The sequence below is a fragment of the Hevea brasiliensis genome, chromosome 17 (assembly GCF_030052815.1).
Source record: "Hevea brasiliensis isolate MT/VB/25A 57/8 chromosome 17, ASM3005281v1, whole genome shotgun sequence".
Classification (NCBI taxonomy): Eukaryota; Viridiplantae; Streptophyta; class Magnoliopsida; order Malpighiales; family Euphorbiaceae; genus Hevea; species Hevea brasiliensis.
In genome coordinates this window covers 58,347,033-58,363,293 of record NC_079509.1, presented here as the reverse complement: position 1 = coordinate 58,363,293, position 16,261 = coordinate 58,347,033, and the positions used below count along the sequence as shown (strand labels likewise).

General features: G+C 33.5%; 3 protein-coding genes across 5 annotated transcripts; 1 reads left to right on the top strand and 2 right to left on the bottom strand.

Annotated features, from left to right (window-relative positions):
- Positions 1-1,041: 1,041 nt before the first annotated feature.
- LOC110644226 (uncharacterized) lies at positions 1,042-7,570 on the bottom strand. Of its 3 annotated transcripts, none has more exons than XM_021796921.2 (5): positions 7,217-7,569; positions 3,524-3,597; positions 2,196-2,679; positions 1,894-2,119; positions 1,042-1,700 (listed from the first exon to the last, which is right to left on the bottom strand). In XM_021796921.2, the coding sequence occupies exons 3-5, from the start codon at positions 2,631-2,633 to the stop codon at positions 1,192-1,194; spliced, it is 1,173 nt and encodes a 390-aa protein (XP_021652613.2). In that variant the 5' UTR covers positions 2,634-2,679; positions 3,524-3,597; positions 7,217-7,569; the 3' UTR covers positions 1,042-1,191. The 3 variants fall into 3 exon arrangements, with proteins under 3 accessions (XP_021652613.2, XP_021652612.2, XP_057995795.1); XM_021796920.2 differs by having other exon boundaries at positions 2,196-2,647; XM_058139812.1 differs by lacking the exon at positions 3,524-3,597 and having other exon boundaries at positions 7,217-7,570.
- Positions 7,571-8,592: 1,022 nt separating this feature from the next.
- LOC110644227 (uncharacterized) lies at positions 8,593-11,114 on the top strand. Its single transcript, XM_021796923.2, has 5 exons — positions 8,593-8,837; positions 8,945-8,994; positions 9,295-9,421; positions 10,151-10,255; positions 10,367-11,114. Exons 1-5 carry the CDS (start codon positions 8,723-8,725, stop codon positions 10,987-10,989), a joined length of 1,020 nt encoding a protein of 339 aa, XP_021652615.2. The 5' UTR covers positions 8,593-8,722; the 3' UTR covers positions 10,990-11,114.
- Positions 11,115-11,845: 731 nt separating this feature from the next.
- Positions 11,846-16,071, bottom strand: LOC110644225 (uncharacterized). The gene is made up of 6 exons (XM_021796919.2): positions 15,629-16,071; positions 15,238-15,372; positions 15,010-15,097; positions 13,549-13,643; positions 13,004-13,171; positions 11,846-12,240 (listed from the first exon to the last, which is right to left on the bottom strand). Exons 1-6 carry the CDS (start codon positions 15,981-15,983, stop codon positions 12,080-12,082), a joined length of 1,002 nt encoding a protein of 333 aa, XP_021652611.2. The 5' UTR covers positions 15,984-16,071; the 3' UTR covers positions 11,846-12,079.
- Between the last annotated feature and the right edge of the window lie 190 nt (positions 16,072-16,261).

Here is a 16,261-nt window from a genome sequence, read left to right as displayed (position 1 = left end):
TTCATTTCAAGAATTTTTTTCAAATTTTTTAAAAAATTAAAAAAATATCATTAATAATTATTAAATCTATAAAGGGTTTTAGTCAAATTATAATTTAATTTATTTTGACATAAAATTATATAAGTGATTAAATTATTTTACACATTAACTTATATTTATTTCCAACGTGAAACTTAAATTTCCAACACTCTCTAAGTGTAAATTTATTTTAATTTGAGCTTATATGCGTAATTAAGTTATTTTATATATTAAAATAATTAATCAAGTCAATATTGTACCTTCAAAATGTAGAAATGTGAAAAAAAAGATATAAATATATTGAGAATAATTATAGATAAAGGTCAAGTTGAAAAAAAAAATCTTTAATTTTCTTAAATGATAAATAAAATAAGACAAAAATAAATAGGATGGAGAGAGTAATTTCTAAACAAAGAAAATAAGAAAATAGTATATTTATCTTATTTATATAAATTTAAAAAATACATGATAATTTATTATAAAATATTAGATATAAAAATATCACAATTCAACTGAGTTAGTCCATGAGTTCTCATTTTCATTAATCAAATTTTAATTGTGTTGAGAAGCATTTTATGATTATTTATCATAAATATATTAAGTTGATGTGGGAAGGTATATTCTTAAAATTACTCGATGAGAAGACTTAATTTAATTTTAATAATGAAAGTTGATTCAAAAATACTTCTAATAAAAAAAAATATCACAAAACAAAATCGCATTCATATTACTTAAGATTTATTCCTAAAATGGCCAATATTCCAATTTTCTATTTTAAATTTAAATTATATCCTTAAATGTCAACAATACTATTGTATTATTAATGATGATCACAAAGGACAGCCAAAACCCATTTCCCTGAAGCAATAAGATATGAAAGGCAAATTAACTTTGAAATACGAGTATAAATATTTGTAACAAAAGTCCTCCAATTTAAAAGTAATCTGTCTGTAAGATTCTGAAACTTTAATCAAAGGTTTAAACCTGCCATAAAGTTGCTCATAAAATTTTGCGTATGTAAAATTATATAATCTATCAATATATTTCTTTACTATATTAACAAAGAGTACCAATGTACACCAAGATCAAGATCAAATTCAAAAATTCTACACGCCAATGATCTTGAAAAGAATTCCCAATACTATCCTGAAACTAAAACCATGACGAATCTGTCTACATAGCTGACAGATCACGGATGAAGTCATCCCACATAGTACTTGCAATAGAGTCACGCAACTGTGAACTAAACTCGAGTTGTTCCATCTCAAAAGCAATCTCCACAGCCTGATTCTCAACTTGTATCATTGACTGTTCAACCTCTATTGGGGGCAATGACTCTTCAATTTCTAGCATGTTATCCTGTTCGTACATTCTAAATATGAAATCATCTGGTTTCTCCCTTCGGATGTAATTGTGTATTGCACACGCTGCTACAACCAACTTAACCTGTGTTTGTAAAGGGTATGGAGGAGCTGACAACAATATAGGGAAGCGTGCTTTCAGAGCACCAAAGATACGATCAGTGGCATTTCTCAACAATGAGTGCCTTTGATTGAATAGTTCTCTAGGATCTTGAGGATGATAACCAATGGGATATTCATTTGTGTGATAAGGGATCCCATCGTATGGGGCTATGTAGCCTGGCATATTTGCATATTTGTTATCCACAAGATAGTACTTACCTGCACCATTAGAAATATTCACCAACAACAGCAGTACAACGTCAAAGAGAACACAAATTATGCAATGAGTTCAAGAATGAGAATGATATATGTCAAAATTAAACATCTCTGAATACTGCATGAGCACATCCTTTCTCATTGGGTGGCCAAATAACCTTTAACCAAGCCACAATGTAAAGGGTACATACAATACCTTCAGGGACCTGCAACTTGTTACGCCTTGTAAGAGCTGAGTTTAGAACTCGTAAATCTGATGCTGAGCCTTCCCAGCCAGCTAGAACATAATGGAATTTCAGGTCAAATGAACAAGCTGCCAGAACATTTTGTGAAAGTAATCCATTCTTGTTACGGAAGGGCCCCTGTTCATCCACACCCACCATTACAGGAATGTGTATGCCATCAACTGCTCCCACACAATCCTAGTTATAGAAGTTTTGAGGTGAGATAGAGATGACCATCAGATAAGAGAATAAATTCAAACTACAAGAGCATTACCTTAAAATATGGATAAAATCTAGGATCTCCCAAGATTTCTGGTGGAACCTCAGATCCTGGGGGCTGAAAGAAATCTATTGAAATTGCCATAATAGCATTTAAAACATTGTTGAAATGACGACTGATGGTTTCTCCTGAATACCGGAATAACTCTTGGACAGCTCGAGTGCGGAGATTATGGCCAATGATGAACAAGAATATGGCTAATTGCTCTTCAATCTTGATTCTATTTGTATGGCGTAACAGGCCCTTGGCTTGCAAAATATCACATAACTTGTAGAACACCTGCTTATCCATGCAAAAATTTTCCAGACAACGGTCACTTGGACCACTTAGTACCTCATCTACAAATTTGGTACCAGTGGCCAAACTCATGCTTAGTTCTTTTGGCATGTAATTCCCCAAAACTCCATCCTTCTCCTCATCAGAGCTCTCCATGGCAGAATTAAGCTCTGCACTCAATAATATAAGCACATCAAAGTTGCTGCATAAAAAGATGAAAACCTAAGTTCATACTTCAAGATTACTAAGTAAAGAGAAGGAACCATGCACAAACAAAGAAAATGGAGGAAAATAAAAGAAAAGAAAAGAAATGGAATTATATACAACAGAGAAGGAGCTATATACATCAACCAGAGATTGTCACACCAAACAAATTCTTAGGTGAGACCCATGTGTTCAATATTCAAGCCCTACATCTTCACAAACGGAACATTGGATTTACTACAATGTTTATACTTTATATACATTATGCATACAAAGTTCAAGTTAAATTGCATATGAACAAAAATTTCAATCTATAATAGAACAGTTCAGCTCAATATTATATTTAATAAAAGATGGCATATATGATCCACATGAATACAGTAGTAATCAACAGGCAGGTTGTGAAGAATGTAAATCACAGAAATGTTATGGTACCAAGCATGCAACCAACATGTGTGAGTTGACTTATATATTTGATATAATCACAAAAACTAAACATCAACTAAAAAAGACACAGGCTTTCACAACAGGTTGAGGATGGGATTTCTTCCTTCAAACTATTAGGACAAGTAATTTTAGATCTCCTAGTTGTCGACGAGTACTGGGATGCATAGATCATTGAGGACAAGAGTAAAGCCCTATATTTTCATAACGTCACAATCAACTCAAAATTCACAACTGTATAGGCAATCAAAACTCAAATTTTTTAAGGAGGTACAACAACAGCAAAATAATCCCAATGTTGGAAAATGGTAGTCATTTAAAATACATTAGACTTGAAATATCAATATTTAGAGTTAAATAAAATACAAATGCAAAAGGAGATGTGTGAAGGAACAAACCTTTTTATCCCTTCAAGTTAGATGTGAAAGCTTGATGACTTTGACTTCAAGAGATTTCAGATAAGGTAGCAGCACTGGTAAGAAATAGGCAACAAGTCATTGACATCAAATTGAAGAATAGGGGACAAAGAAATTCCACTCAATAAGGTTGGAGATTGTAGTAAGTTTCAATCTTAACTGGAAACAAACAACTCGTCAATCTTCCAGATAAGGGCTGAAATACAATATTAGCCATTTCATATCCATTCCCTCTTTGACATATGAAGCACTCCTAAATACTTACTCCAATGCAACAAAGTTGCAAACACGGAACCAAGGAGTAGCAGCAAATGGTTCCTCTTTGAAAAGGAACAAGACATGTTCTTTAAGATAATCCAATCAACATGATGTTATTACCAAATTCCATCTCTGGCAACTTGAACTCTTTGGAAAATTGAATCTGAACATCCTATGCATAAGCATCTCTTTGCTGCTAATATTCCATATCCATATGATGCAAAGTTGGATTTTTCAGTTTTAATGTTTCCTATTCTAGTTAGGATTTTATTTTAGTGCTTCCTATTCCATTTTAGTTTCCTATTCTATTTAGGATTTTAATGTATTGGGATTTTTCTTTCTAGTTTTCCTATTTTAATTAGGATAAGTTATATCCTATTTCATCTAGACTTCCTAAAGTATTTAGGTTTATCTTTATCTAAACTTCCTAGAAAGTCAATTTATTTTCCTATTAGGTTTAGCAGATCCAACCTCTAAATAGCCCAAATATCCTATGTAATTTCAGTTTTTGAGTTTTGATTAGTATAATTCTAATGAGAAATTCTCTCAAATACTTTGAGAATTGCATGTGTTCTTTTATGAGATTCACATTGCATTAGGTGGTATCAGAGTGAGGAAATCACCCCAATCGAGATGGCTTTACCTTGATAGAGGTGGCAATTATAGTGATTCTTGCGATGGAGATTAGGAAACTAGAGCCCTTGACCATAGGGATGAAACATTGCAACGATGAGAATAATGTTCGGAGTAACTGATGGATCTCATAATCAAGCGTATCAAGAAATGCTTTGAAGAAATTGCAAGCTGTCTTGGTGCTTTGGGAACTAAAACAAACAAGGATTAGTATGATGATAGAAGGCTAAGAGATCGCGTAGCTCGAGGTGACCCTATCAACAGACCTTCTCCTGCATGTAGGTAATATGTTTGTGATGAAGATTTAGAGGAGGAAGATGAATATGAGCCAATCTAGTTCAATAGGCACCATTGGTATGGTGGTGATAGGAGAAGAGGCGCGGCTTATCGATTGAAAAATTGATATTCCTAATTTCTATGGGAATCTCGACATAGAGGAATTCTTTGATTGGATTGTAGAAGTGGATAGATTCTTTGACCGTATGGACATAGCACCTAAGAAACGAGTCAAATTGGTGGCTTTATTGGTTCAAAGGTGATGCTTCTGCTTGGTAGCAATGACTACAATCTAGAAAGAAGTGAGAAGGTAAAGGACTAGTTCGTACATGGTGTATGATGAAATATTTGCTAGAACATGAATTTTTGCCTCTAGATTATGAGTAGATTTATTCAAACAAAAACAACGATGTCAAAAATAGTCAAACCAAGGTTGTTAGAGTTTGAAAAACAAGAAAGTAAAGAACAAAGGGAGCTTTGGGATTCAACAATGCAACATGAAGTGGAGGAGCCTAAGTTTAAAGAATTTGAAGTACAAACTTTAATCGAATTTCCTTTTGTTATAGTTGAAAATGAAGATCTTGAGGAATGAATCTTAAGGAATGAAAATTATTACGTCTTGAAGACTTCAATGGAAATTGAGGAAGGACAATCCATGGAGATGGTGGTCTGTGATTCCCATGGTACTCTGACACGTTGATGGAAGAGCAAGTAAACTCTTAATAGGCCGAATGGAGCAAAAAGGCACTCGCTTGGAGAAGAGCAAACCGATGTGACTGCACTTGATGGGGAGTGTTGGGAATCCCATCATTGAAAAAATATGAAGTAAAAGGGCAAATATATGCAGTTGGGTTACACATTAAATTGACTAGTCATTTCGATGTGTAAAGTAATACAATTATTTATATAAGTCCGAATTAAAATGAATTAATATATAATTTGCCCAATACTCTCTCTAAAATTTAACATAGTATCAGAGTCTTTCAGATCAAAAAGCTTAGAGTTCAAGTACAATTAATCCCCATTTATTAATTAAATATTTCAGCATAAGACAAAGTGAGCCTATGCTTATTCATACTTCAAGTCCAATGGGCATTTGCGTGTTGGGGGTGTATTAGAGATATAAAAGTATTCACGAGGCTCTCACCTACAAGTTTAAACTTTTTGATTGAGTGGTTTATTGACAGAAACAATATTGGAAGTTGGAGAAAAACAAGTCATGAAGATAATGGAGACTAAAAATTTATCTAATTCCTTAATTACTGTTGATTTTGTTATCCAGGTATTTTTGCAAATCCCAAGGGCAATGTGAAGTTGCTAGCTTCAATTATTTATAATTCACCATTGCTGACATTGACCAAGAAGACAATATGGTGTGTTGGTCCTATAAAGTTTTTTATTCTTCAATATTTTAAAATTCGAGGATGAGTTTTAAGCGGGGGAGAATGGTATGCGAATTGTCTACAAAACATTGTTGGATTGTTGCAAACTGTTTTAACTCGACGATGAATTATTTTCAAGTGGGGGAGTATAATGTGGAGCTAGATTTTTCAATTTTAATGTTTCCTATTCTGGTTAGGATTTTATTTCAGTGTTTTCCTATTCCATTTCACTTTCCTATTCTAGTAAGGATTTGCTTTTAGTTTTCCTATTTTAATTAGGATTAGTTATATTCCTATTTTTATCTAGACTTCCTAAAATATTTAGATTTATCTAAACTTCCTAGAAAATAGATTTATTCTCCTATTAGATTTAGGAGATCAAACCTCTAAATAGCCCATATATCCTATGTATCAATTTTTAAAGATTTAATTAATAAAATTCTGTAGAGTTTTTCTCTCAATACTCGTGTATTGTGTGTGGAGAGTATTGTATTTGAGCTTCACTCTGCATCACCATATTAACAGTCTTTGGCATAAAATTTACAATTAAACTGGTACAAACATAACGGTGATTAACAGTTGAAGAAGCAATCAGAAAATGAACACTGCTGCTGGTATCAGACATCTCTTTTTTAGTCAAAATTTACACAAATTTTAAAGCCTCATAAACATTAGAATCCACTCCAATGAAGGGCTTACCATACCACAAAACAGGTAGTTATTACAATCGAAGGATTAAAGTCCAACAAATCATTTGCAATAAGACATACAATGGAAAGTAAGGGGAAAAAGCATTACAAACAAACCCAGGATGAAATTATCATTATAAGAAAAATACATATAAAGCATTGGCATGCTAAACCCATAAACAATAACAATGGTGAAGTAAACTACACATGGAAACACCATCAAACCATCAATTTTTGTTTCTCAAACGCTAATCAAACAGTAAGTAACTCATCAATAAGTGGGGAAAAAAAACCATCAATTTTTGTAACACGAACACCAATCCAACAGCAAGCAACTCATCAACTTGAAGAACAAAGCCACATTAACCATTTATAATCAACAAATCAAAATCATTGTAACCCTTTCTCAAAATGATTAAAAAACACAAAAGTGTTACCTTAACTGCTGGAACTTCAAATGTCCAACAGTCGCCGGAGCCAAAGCTTGATGAACCGAATCAAAAGTCAAAGCAGAAAGCGAGACGCCTGTGTCATTTGCGTCGTTCGTGATATGGGAATGCGAAAGCCCAATAAAATTCCAAACCTGAAATGGGAAGTAATTGGCCAGAGAGTCAATGTACGACCGTCCGCGTTGGCGAAGTTTGTAAGAGCTTGTGGGAGGCGAACCAGAAGTTCAAAACAGAAGTTGAAACGCTGGAAGCTTTGGTGTGAAAGCATGGAAGGGAAAGAGAAATGGGAATAGGAAGGAGGAACCCAAATGGCGATTGTTATAAAGCTTCTGCTCAAAACCTTCCAGCTTTGGTGAAACCCGAGTTCTGTAGTCGGGTTAACCCGGTTGTGGGGTCCGCTATTCGGACTTGCCTAAATTTCAATGGCTAAGTTGAGAATAAATAAATTAAAGAAATTATTTGAAAAATATAAAAATAATTTTATTTAATTTACATTATCAAATTAACTCTATTTAAATTATACTTATTTTAATAAATTTATTAATTTATTTATTAATTTATTTTATAGGTATTATAACCTTTCCCCGTAACGACAGTAACAAGTCTTCATGCAACTTTTTGATAATTTCTAGAAAATAAAAATTTTTGATAATTTATTAATATATACTGTAAATTTGTTATTCACATGACATATATGTAAATTTTTTATAATTTTGAAAATAAATATTTTTAGTATGAGCAGAAAATTAATTTTATAATTTTTAGAGTTATAAAAGATAACCATAGAAAATTAATCCTAGTGTTTAAATCAATTAAAAATTAGATTTAATATATTTTATAATTAAAATACTAAATTAATGAAATAATTTTTTTTAATAAATTTAAAACGATTGCTGTCAAGCTAAAATTCATATATAATTATTTTAATTTTATATATATTTTTAAAATTTTATATATTTTATTTCGAATCGAGTTTAATTATATGAATCTGAATTTACAAAATTGAAATCAACATTTAAAAAAAATCAAAATGGAAAATTCAATTTAAACAGTATGAAAATCTCTCGGTGAAAATATTAATAAATGTTATTTTTTTATGTTGATTAAATAAAAATAAAATAATATTTAGATAAAATTCTCACAACAAATTTTAAATTTAAATTATTACTTTATAAATAAAATTTCTTTGAATATATATATATATATAACATAAAAATTCTAAATATTAAATAGAACAAATGAATAATGTAGGGGTCACCCTCAAGAAGGAAATAAATAAATAATAATAATAATAATGATAATAATAATAATAATATGGACGAAGGTGGCAGATGGTTACAGTCAGAGCCACATTCGCTGTGGGTGGAGAAGATAAGGACGTTAAAAGGAGAGACAGTGACAACTTTTCAAACGTGATACAAAAGGAAACACAACTAACCACCAAAGACAAACTCTCTGTCCCTCGTTTTGTCAGACCTCAGTGTTTCTCAATCCATGGCGGATCAAACCCAGAACCCACAAATATTTGAGCTCAACAATGGAAGCATGCTAGTCAAGATCACCAACCTCGGTTGCATTATTACTTCCTTGTCCGTACCTGACAGAAATGGTAGATAATGCTTATGTTTCTTTTTTTGTTTCCTTTCTCTTTTTCCTCAAATCATGTTATTCAATTTCTATCTCATCAATGATTGCTGGGTTTTCTATATATTGAAGGGAATTTAGCTGATGTTGTTCTTGGATTCGACTCTGTTGAGCCATATCTGGTAATTCTATTTGCTTCATCTTTCTTTTATATTCTAATCAAACTTATTGGCAAATTCAAGGAAGGAAAAAAAAAAAAAAACCCAACTTATATTTTGTTAATGATGTGATCCAAATTCTATCAACCTTGCTTGTAGTTGCCATTTGATCTTTCTGGCCAATCCTGTTCATGGGATTTCTTTCCCTCTAGAAAGTTTTTTCTAGAGCTTGCATTAGCTTTCTGAGGGAATCATAGTACTCTTGTTGACAGTCCTTTTTTATTTTTTAATTTTCCTGTTCTGATTATATGTATGTGTGACCAGAAAGGTGCTGCACCTTATTTTGGGGCCATTGTTGGCCGAGTGGCAAACAGGATTAAAAATGGAAAGTTTACTCTCAATGGGGTCGAGTACACTTTGCCCATTAACAAGCCTCCAAACAGTCTTCATGGTGTGTAATCATAAAATTCTTTAACCCTTTTAATCATGCTCTTGTTTAGTTCAATCCTGTTGTAACTGTCATGGGATCAATGCATATAGTTCTAAGGCATTTTGTTATTTCTATTTTGAAGAGGTTATATGGCTGAAATTACTTGACAGCTTGATTCATGAGGTCCAGTGGCAAAATGAGTGAATGGTAAACCTGGGACAATGATATTTGTATGTAATTTTCTTTTTATAAACCAGTCAAAACACTGTTTTCTTTTGAAAAACACCATTTTTCCAGCAACATTCTTGTAAAGTGATGCGACTTCATGTTCTCTAGCTGTTGGCTGAAAATTATATTTGAAAGGAATTCTCAAGAACCCTGCAACTCACAATAAGGCTCATAATATGATGAATCCTTGATCCCATTGATAACGAGTGGGACCAAATCCTCCAAGCTACCAACAAAAGAACTAGACCATTTGATCCTCTATCAGCCAAACGGCAGAGGATCACGAAATCTTGGTGATCTTCTCTATCTAATGAATGGGGAGTCCGCTTCTCATAATATGATAAAGCATTAAAAAAAGATCCATATAAACTCTATTTTGTTTTCTGGGAAAAGCAATGTAGTGCTAGTTCGAATTTTCATTTAGTGCAGGCTTCTTCTTACTTCAAAGAATTTATCATTTTGAACCTTGCTTTTCTAAAAGTTATTGTACGTAAATATTGATACTCTTCTTCTCATGTTTAGGTGGGCACAAGGGTTTTGATAAGGTGATATGGGAGGTAGCAGAATATAAGAAGGGTGAAAACTCATCAATTACCTTCAAGTATCAAAGTCATGATGGAGAGGAAGGTAGCGCCACCGCAGCTGCTGCCAACACCACCCCCTCCCCCCTCTTCTCTCTCTCTCTCTCTCTCTCTCTCTCTTTCTCTCTCTGATCTTTTATGTTTCTTGTGGTAATAGGTTACCCTGGGCATCTTTCTGTAACTGCAACTTACACTCTTACTTCAAGCACGACAATGAGGCTCGACATGGAAGCAGTGCCCAAGGATAAAGCAACTCCAGTCAGCTTAGCGCAGCATACCTATTGGAACTTAGCTGGCCACAACTCTGGGAACATACTAGACCATTCAATTCAAATATGGGGATCTCATGTTACACCTGTAGATGAGAACACTGTACCAACTGGTGAAATCATGCCAGTTAAAGGCACACCTTTTGACTTCTCCTCTGAGAAGAGAGTTGGTGCTTCAATCCATGAAGTTGGTTTAGGCTATGATCACAACTACGTGCTTGACTGCGGGGAAGAGAAATCAGGTTTGAAACGTGCTGCAAAACTTAAAGATCCATCAAGCTCAAGGGTGCTTAACTTGTGGACCAATGCTCCTGGGATGCAGTTTTACACTGGAAACTATGTGAATGGAGTTGTTGGTAAAGGAGGTGCTGTTTATGGAAAGCATTCAGGTCTGTGTTTGGAGACACAAGGATTCCCTAATGCCATAAACCAATCAAACTTCCCTTCAGTGGTCGTTCAACCTGGTGAGACATATAAGCACACCATGTTGTTTGAGTTTTCAGTTGAGTGAATTATTAGTATTTGAGCGCCAGTGAGAATGAAGTTTAATTCTGGTTTTGCAGAATCACAAACGTGTATGAACTTGTGTTGCTGATCTGATACTGCCTCGAATAATAAAGTGATTCTAGTTTTATACGGCTTTGTGCAGCTATTATTTTCTTTACTTTTAACTGAACCATTCTGGAATTGATTACGATATAGATAACTAGTGAACCTTAAGCAATTGACTGAAGCTGACAATTTCATGGCAAGAAAATGCAATTAATAGATTATCCTCACGTTCATGTCTCCTCTCTCTAATATCTAGATCTTGGTCGAAACAGCAGAACCAGAAGTTGGATTACCAGATTGCTATGTCAATTGTTGGCGAGTCTTCTTTCAGTTATGAGATTTATTGGTCATCCATAGATAACCCTACGGTTTCTCAGGTAGGTTAGGTTGGTGTAGTTTTTGCTATCATGATATAATGGAAGATATATGACTTTATATAACATATGCATGTTTCCTTGAATCTCATGTCAAGTTCATATTTCCATTCTGATTTAATTATATAAAATAATATTATAAAATTATTAAATTAGAAACAAAAATTCAACTATTAAATTTAATCAAAACCAATCAAACTAAGACCGAATCAAAACTAAATTGATACCATGATTAGAGAACCAGTACAGTCTCGATCCCCTTAACAAAGTTGCCTTTTCTTCAAATCTGCAAGCAATAATCTATCATTCATATAATTTCCATCCAGAGAAGAAGAGTTTCATCAGCCATACATTTCTACAAAATATGTGACTTGAAAAGCATTTTCAGTGACTTAAAACATCAGTGACTATACAGCTAATCAACTCATGATACCAAAATGCTTAGGAAAATTGCAGTTACATCCAGAATTTATTTATTTTTGTAAATTCTCAGAATAATAATTTTGATAATTGATTAGGGTATTGGGATTCTGTTTTGTATAATAATCACACAATAACAAAATTGTTTGGTAAAAAAATTGTTAAGTCTCATGTTCTCAGCTGGTACGATTGTTTACTGAGGCGATTGAAGATGGAAACCAAAATGAAGCAGAAAGCATAGCAATGAATTCTGGTTTAAGCCTTAATCCTTGAAGATTCCCCCACAGCATGCTCCATCCTTGTATACCACTCTCCTATTCGGGTGTGCTCCACCATATCTCTACCGGACCTCAGATACCGGATGGGTCTTAATACTCCAAAAACAGCAAGGTCTGCCAAATTCGGCTTTGATCCTCCTGAGGGAATGGAATCAATGATAAATATCTTGATCTCAAACTCAGCTTTCAAATAATGAGCAAGGTTTATGTAATAAATCTTCAAGGAACAATCTTCAAATTCATGAATCAAATTTAAAGCCAATCATTTCACCAAAGCTACATGCCTCCTTTTAAGAGCATAATAACAATTGAGCATGATCAGCATAATACACAATTGAACATGATCTATGTACTTTTTCTTTTCGCATGATCTATTCGTACAGAACCTAGGTCTTAATTACCTTTTTTTTATGAAGGCTGAAACCCAAATATGGGGTCAAAGATGATTGATGACCCTTTTTTTTAGTTCATTTGGCGCCAACTAAGATTTAAACTCAAGACCTCAGCATGGAGATGACTCTAGTACCATATGTTATATGCATATTAAATATCAAAGAACTTTTTGTTCAACTATTTCATAATAGCATTCATTTGGATAGATGCACATTTGGAAATGATGGTTGATTTGAATTTATAGTAGGAAAAAATAATAAAATTAACACAAGATCCCTTCCTTGCAAGTCACTACAACTAGGAGAAAAAAAAAACCCTCCATGTTAATTGAAGATATCTGCTGCTAATATGTTTTTCTAAACCATGTAAACGTAATGAATGCATGATATGTTTATAAATTAAATAAATGCTATCAAACAAGGGCCATATTTATTTAATGCAAAGCCTATGGAGTTATACATCACAAAAATGAAACATCATGCGGTATGTTGAGAAACACAATGCATACCAAGAAACTCTCGGCCATTTAAAGCATCCACCCATGTCTCTGCAGCTTCATACAAGGCAGCACGCTCATCTGTAATGTTATATTTCTTCTTCAAATTCTTGGACACAAAATACATTGCTGCAGCTCCAGCATACTTCACTGTAATTTTTTCTGTGAAGCTAAAATTTCCTACAAGACAATCAAGATCATGAGCCAAAACATGAAATACAGATCGAGTGAGAAATATTGCCCATGAAAATACAGAAAGCATTTAGCATATAAAAGTGAAAGGGTTGTAAATTTTAGTCCTTTTCCAACATATTACTCCACATACTGGTTTTGTATAACATCCAATATGGTCTTCAGTTTACAATATTCTATGAAAAAGGCCCAAACATGCATTCATTTACAACATACTAAGCTATCTTCTTGACCCATTAACATAACGATGTAACGTATCTTTAATTCTTTATTGCAAACAAAAATTTAGCACAGATACATGCATATGATGTAGACATAAAAGGGAGACAAAAATGCAAATTCTGCAGGAAAAAAAAAAGTTTTACCATTGCTTGTGATATAGTCAAAGGATTCAAGAGCCTCAGAAGTATTGCGGTATATGTTTGGAGATAGGACATGTACCAAGTGATTATCCACCCACCTACATAATGAAGTCATTAAGTCACCTAGCATTAAAATCCGAGAAACAGCTAAAGCATGCACAAAATGATAAAAATTGAATGGCACAGTAACCCAAATGCATAAACTTGTCAGCGTGCAACATGCTAAAGTAAAGGGCATCAATTTCATGATTACCAAATATACATTCATGTTCCTAACACAAGTAGATATATATGTTTCTTATGCAGGGACATTACACAATGGTTTTCAGTATAGATATATAAATATGGCTCTTCATGCCAGCTACTTAGTACTTACACAAGTTCATATATTCTACAGCTAAAATAAAGACAATGAAGCAATTTTTTCTTCAGAACAATTTAGTATCAGCTGGAAATCTACAAAGTCATTGTACTTCCTCTAATTCGTCTTCTTGTGTGGGAAGAAATTTTATCGAGGAAACCCTCAGTACAAGAAGGACTGGATATAAAAAAGAAACAAACAAAATAAAAACTTCTAACAAATACAAAAGAACTCTGCAGTACACTGAATGTCCTCCTAAAGAAACCAAACCAAAGACTACATGAGGATCGAGCAAATCAACATAGATTTAAATCATAGCAATGGCCAGGAGGGACGAAAATGAAAACATTGTGGCCATAGCATAACAGCATGGCCCATTGCTACTCGCTATGCAAATTATTTTGTAAAACATTAGAATATGCATTGCATGAATAAATATCCCAAGAGTTAAATAAAATAAAATAAAGAAGTGCAAAACCATAAAAAAAAAAAATTTGGGCCGTCAATGAATTGATTCAATGAATTGATTCAATGAAACCTTAATAAGTATCCAGCCCAAAACATTAAAGGGCCCTGGAAACTAAGCTCCAAAAGGATCAATGACCAATCAACTCCCAAAGCGACAAATTCAAACCATAAAGTAGACTTTCGTTAACCAACAGTTGAGAAGCCTATAATTTTTTTTTTTTAATTTAGTTCATGATAGATAATTAAAATTTATTACAAGGCCCCACCATCTCATACAAGGAAAAAGAATCAGAAAATAAAACTACAAAAGCAATAAGAAAGGTTAAAAAAAAAAAAATTCTGAATCTAGTAGTAGCAAAATTGAGCTAATGCCCAGGATAAAGCAGCTACCAAAAAGAAAAAGAAAGTACAGAGAATTTAATTAAAAAAAAGCACAGAGAGTGATAATCACTCTCTCTAACCATAAACAAGCCACATAAGAATCTCAAGAAGAACTTCAGCTGACACAATTAAATCCACATTTTAATAACCACAATAGAATTTTTAGATTTTAAATCTCGTTGAAGTGAGCCAAATGAACAGCTGGTGAAAAAAAGAAGAGCGAGGGAGGAGGTTTACAGGTGAAAGCAACATACCGACGCCACTTTTCCTCTTCACCACCATTACTTGAGGCCAAATCAATCTTTTTCTTAGATACCTTGCTGCCCAACTTATCAATGATGACTGCACACATACCACATATTAGTTCCATCTTCAACTGGTACAAGTTCCATAACTTAATGGTTTACAGAATCTTTCTATTAACATTCAGCATTCAGACTTGAAACCAAGTAAAATTTATGTAAAATGACGAAAATGAAAACCTGATGAATCAACAAGCTGTTCACCATCCACCATCAGTATAGGCACCTTCTTATAATCAGACCACTTGATCTCTTTCTTGCTAATTGGGTTGACTTCCACAACTTTGTATGGTATATCATAGTAGTCAAGAAATGCTGAAAAACAATAAATTTCATTAAATCATAAACCGCTCCATAAAACTTAAAACTCTTCAATCTCTTTCCTTTGAACCAAAAGATTCATTATTGACCAAAGAATTCATAATCAAAGAACTTGTTAGGAAAAAATCATATAATTACTCATTTCCCATTTGCATTAGAACACCCAAAAAAAAAAAAAAAACACTAGAAGAGAAAAGAAATTTAACACCACAATTCAATACCAAATACATATAATAAGAGAGATATAAACCTTTAACTTTATTGCAAAAAGGGCAAGCTTCATACTGGTAAAGAACAACGTCCTTAGGCACAAGTTCCGGCGGAGGCGGCTCCTTCGCATAGGCTTCTTGAGAAATGGATGTGGCAGCAGCCGCGGAAACCAAAGCTCCAGCAACCCCAATAGACGCAGCTCGCGCAGAGCAGGTATTGCAAAGCCGAGAGAACCAATGTTGATGTTTGTAGGAACTGCCTGTACCGCCTGTACAATAGAGTGCCGCCTGGAGCAGGCGGCAGTTGGCGGCAGCAGCGGTGGCAGCGCCGCCGTCGTGGGTGGCTGCAAGTGTTCGGGAGAGGATGGAGGACGCGAGAGTTGTGGCTCTTCTCATGATTCTCAGCGGAGAGAGAGATCTGCTCACAGGGAAGTGGAATTAACGAGAGGCTCAAGAAGGGTTTATGTATTTCTAGAAATTACTTTCAAATTATAGAATACACTCAAATAATTAAAAAAAAAACAATGTATTAATATTTATTAAAAAATTAATTAAATTACAAATTTAGGAAAATAGAATTAACTATACATGCATACGACAATTTTTCATTTAAACTAGCGTGGTGATAAAATTGAAAAAAAAAATTAAATACTTAATTATTAAAATTAAAAATT

Bases quoted from the DNA above. Each gene is read 5' to 3' on its own strand.
- LOC110644226 (XM_058139812.1), bottom strand. From the start codon at position 2,633: ATGGAGAGCTCTGATGAGGAGAAGGATGGAGTTTTGGGGAATTACATG. The intron at 2,120-2,195 runs GTAATGCTCTTG...TTCTATAACTAG, and splicing joins GATTTTATCCATATTTTAAG to GATTGTGTGGGAGCAGTTGA. The intron at 1,701-1,893 runs GTATTGTATGTA...CTAATGGTGCAG, and splicing joins CAAGTTGCAGGTCCCTGAAG to GTAAGTACTATCTTGTGGAT.
- LOC110644227 (XM_021796923.2), top strand. From the start codon at position 8,723: ATGGCGGATCAAACCCAGAACCCACAAATATTTGAGCTCAACAATGGA. The intron at 8,838-8,944 runs GTAGATAATGCT...TATATATTGAAG, and splicing joins GTCCGTACCTGACAGAAATG to GGAATTTAGCTGATGTTGTT. The intron at 9,422-10,150 runs GTGTGTAATCAT...TCTCATGTTTAG, and splicing joins GCCTCCAAACAGTCTTCATG to GTGGGCACAAGGGTTTTGAT.
- LOC110644225 (XM_021796919.2), bottom strand. From the start codon at position 15,983: ATGAGAAGAGCCACAACTCTCGCGTCCTCCATCCTCTCCCGAACACTT. The intron at 15,373-15,628 runs GTTTATATCTCT...ATTGTTTTTCAG, and splicing joins TTTTTGCAATAAAGTTAAAG to CATTTCTTGACTACTATGAT. The intron at 13,172-13,548 runs GTAAAACTTTTT...ATTGTCTTGTAG, and splicing joins TGACTATATCACAAGCAATG to GAAATTTTAGCTTCACAGAA.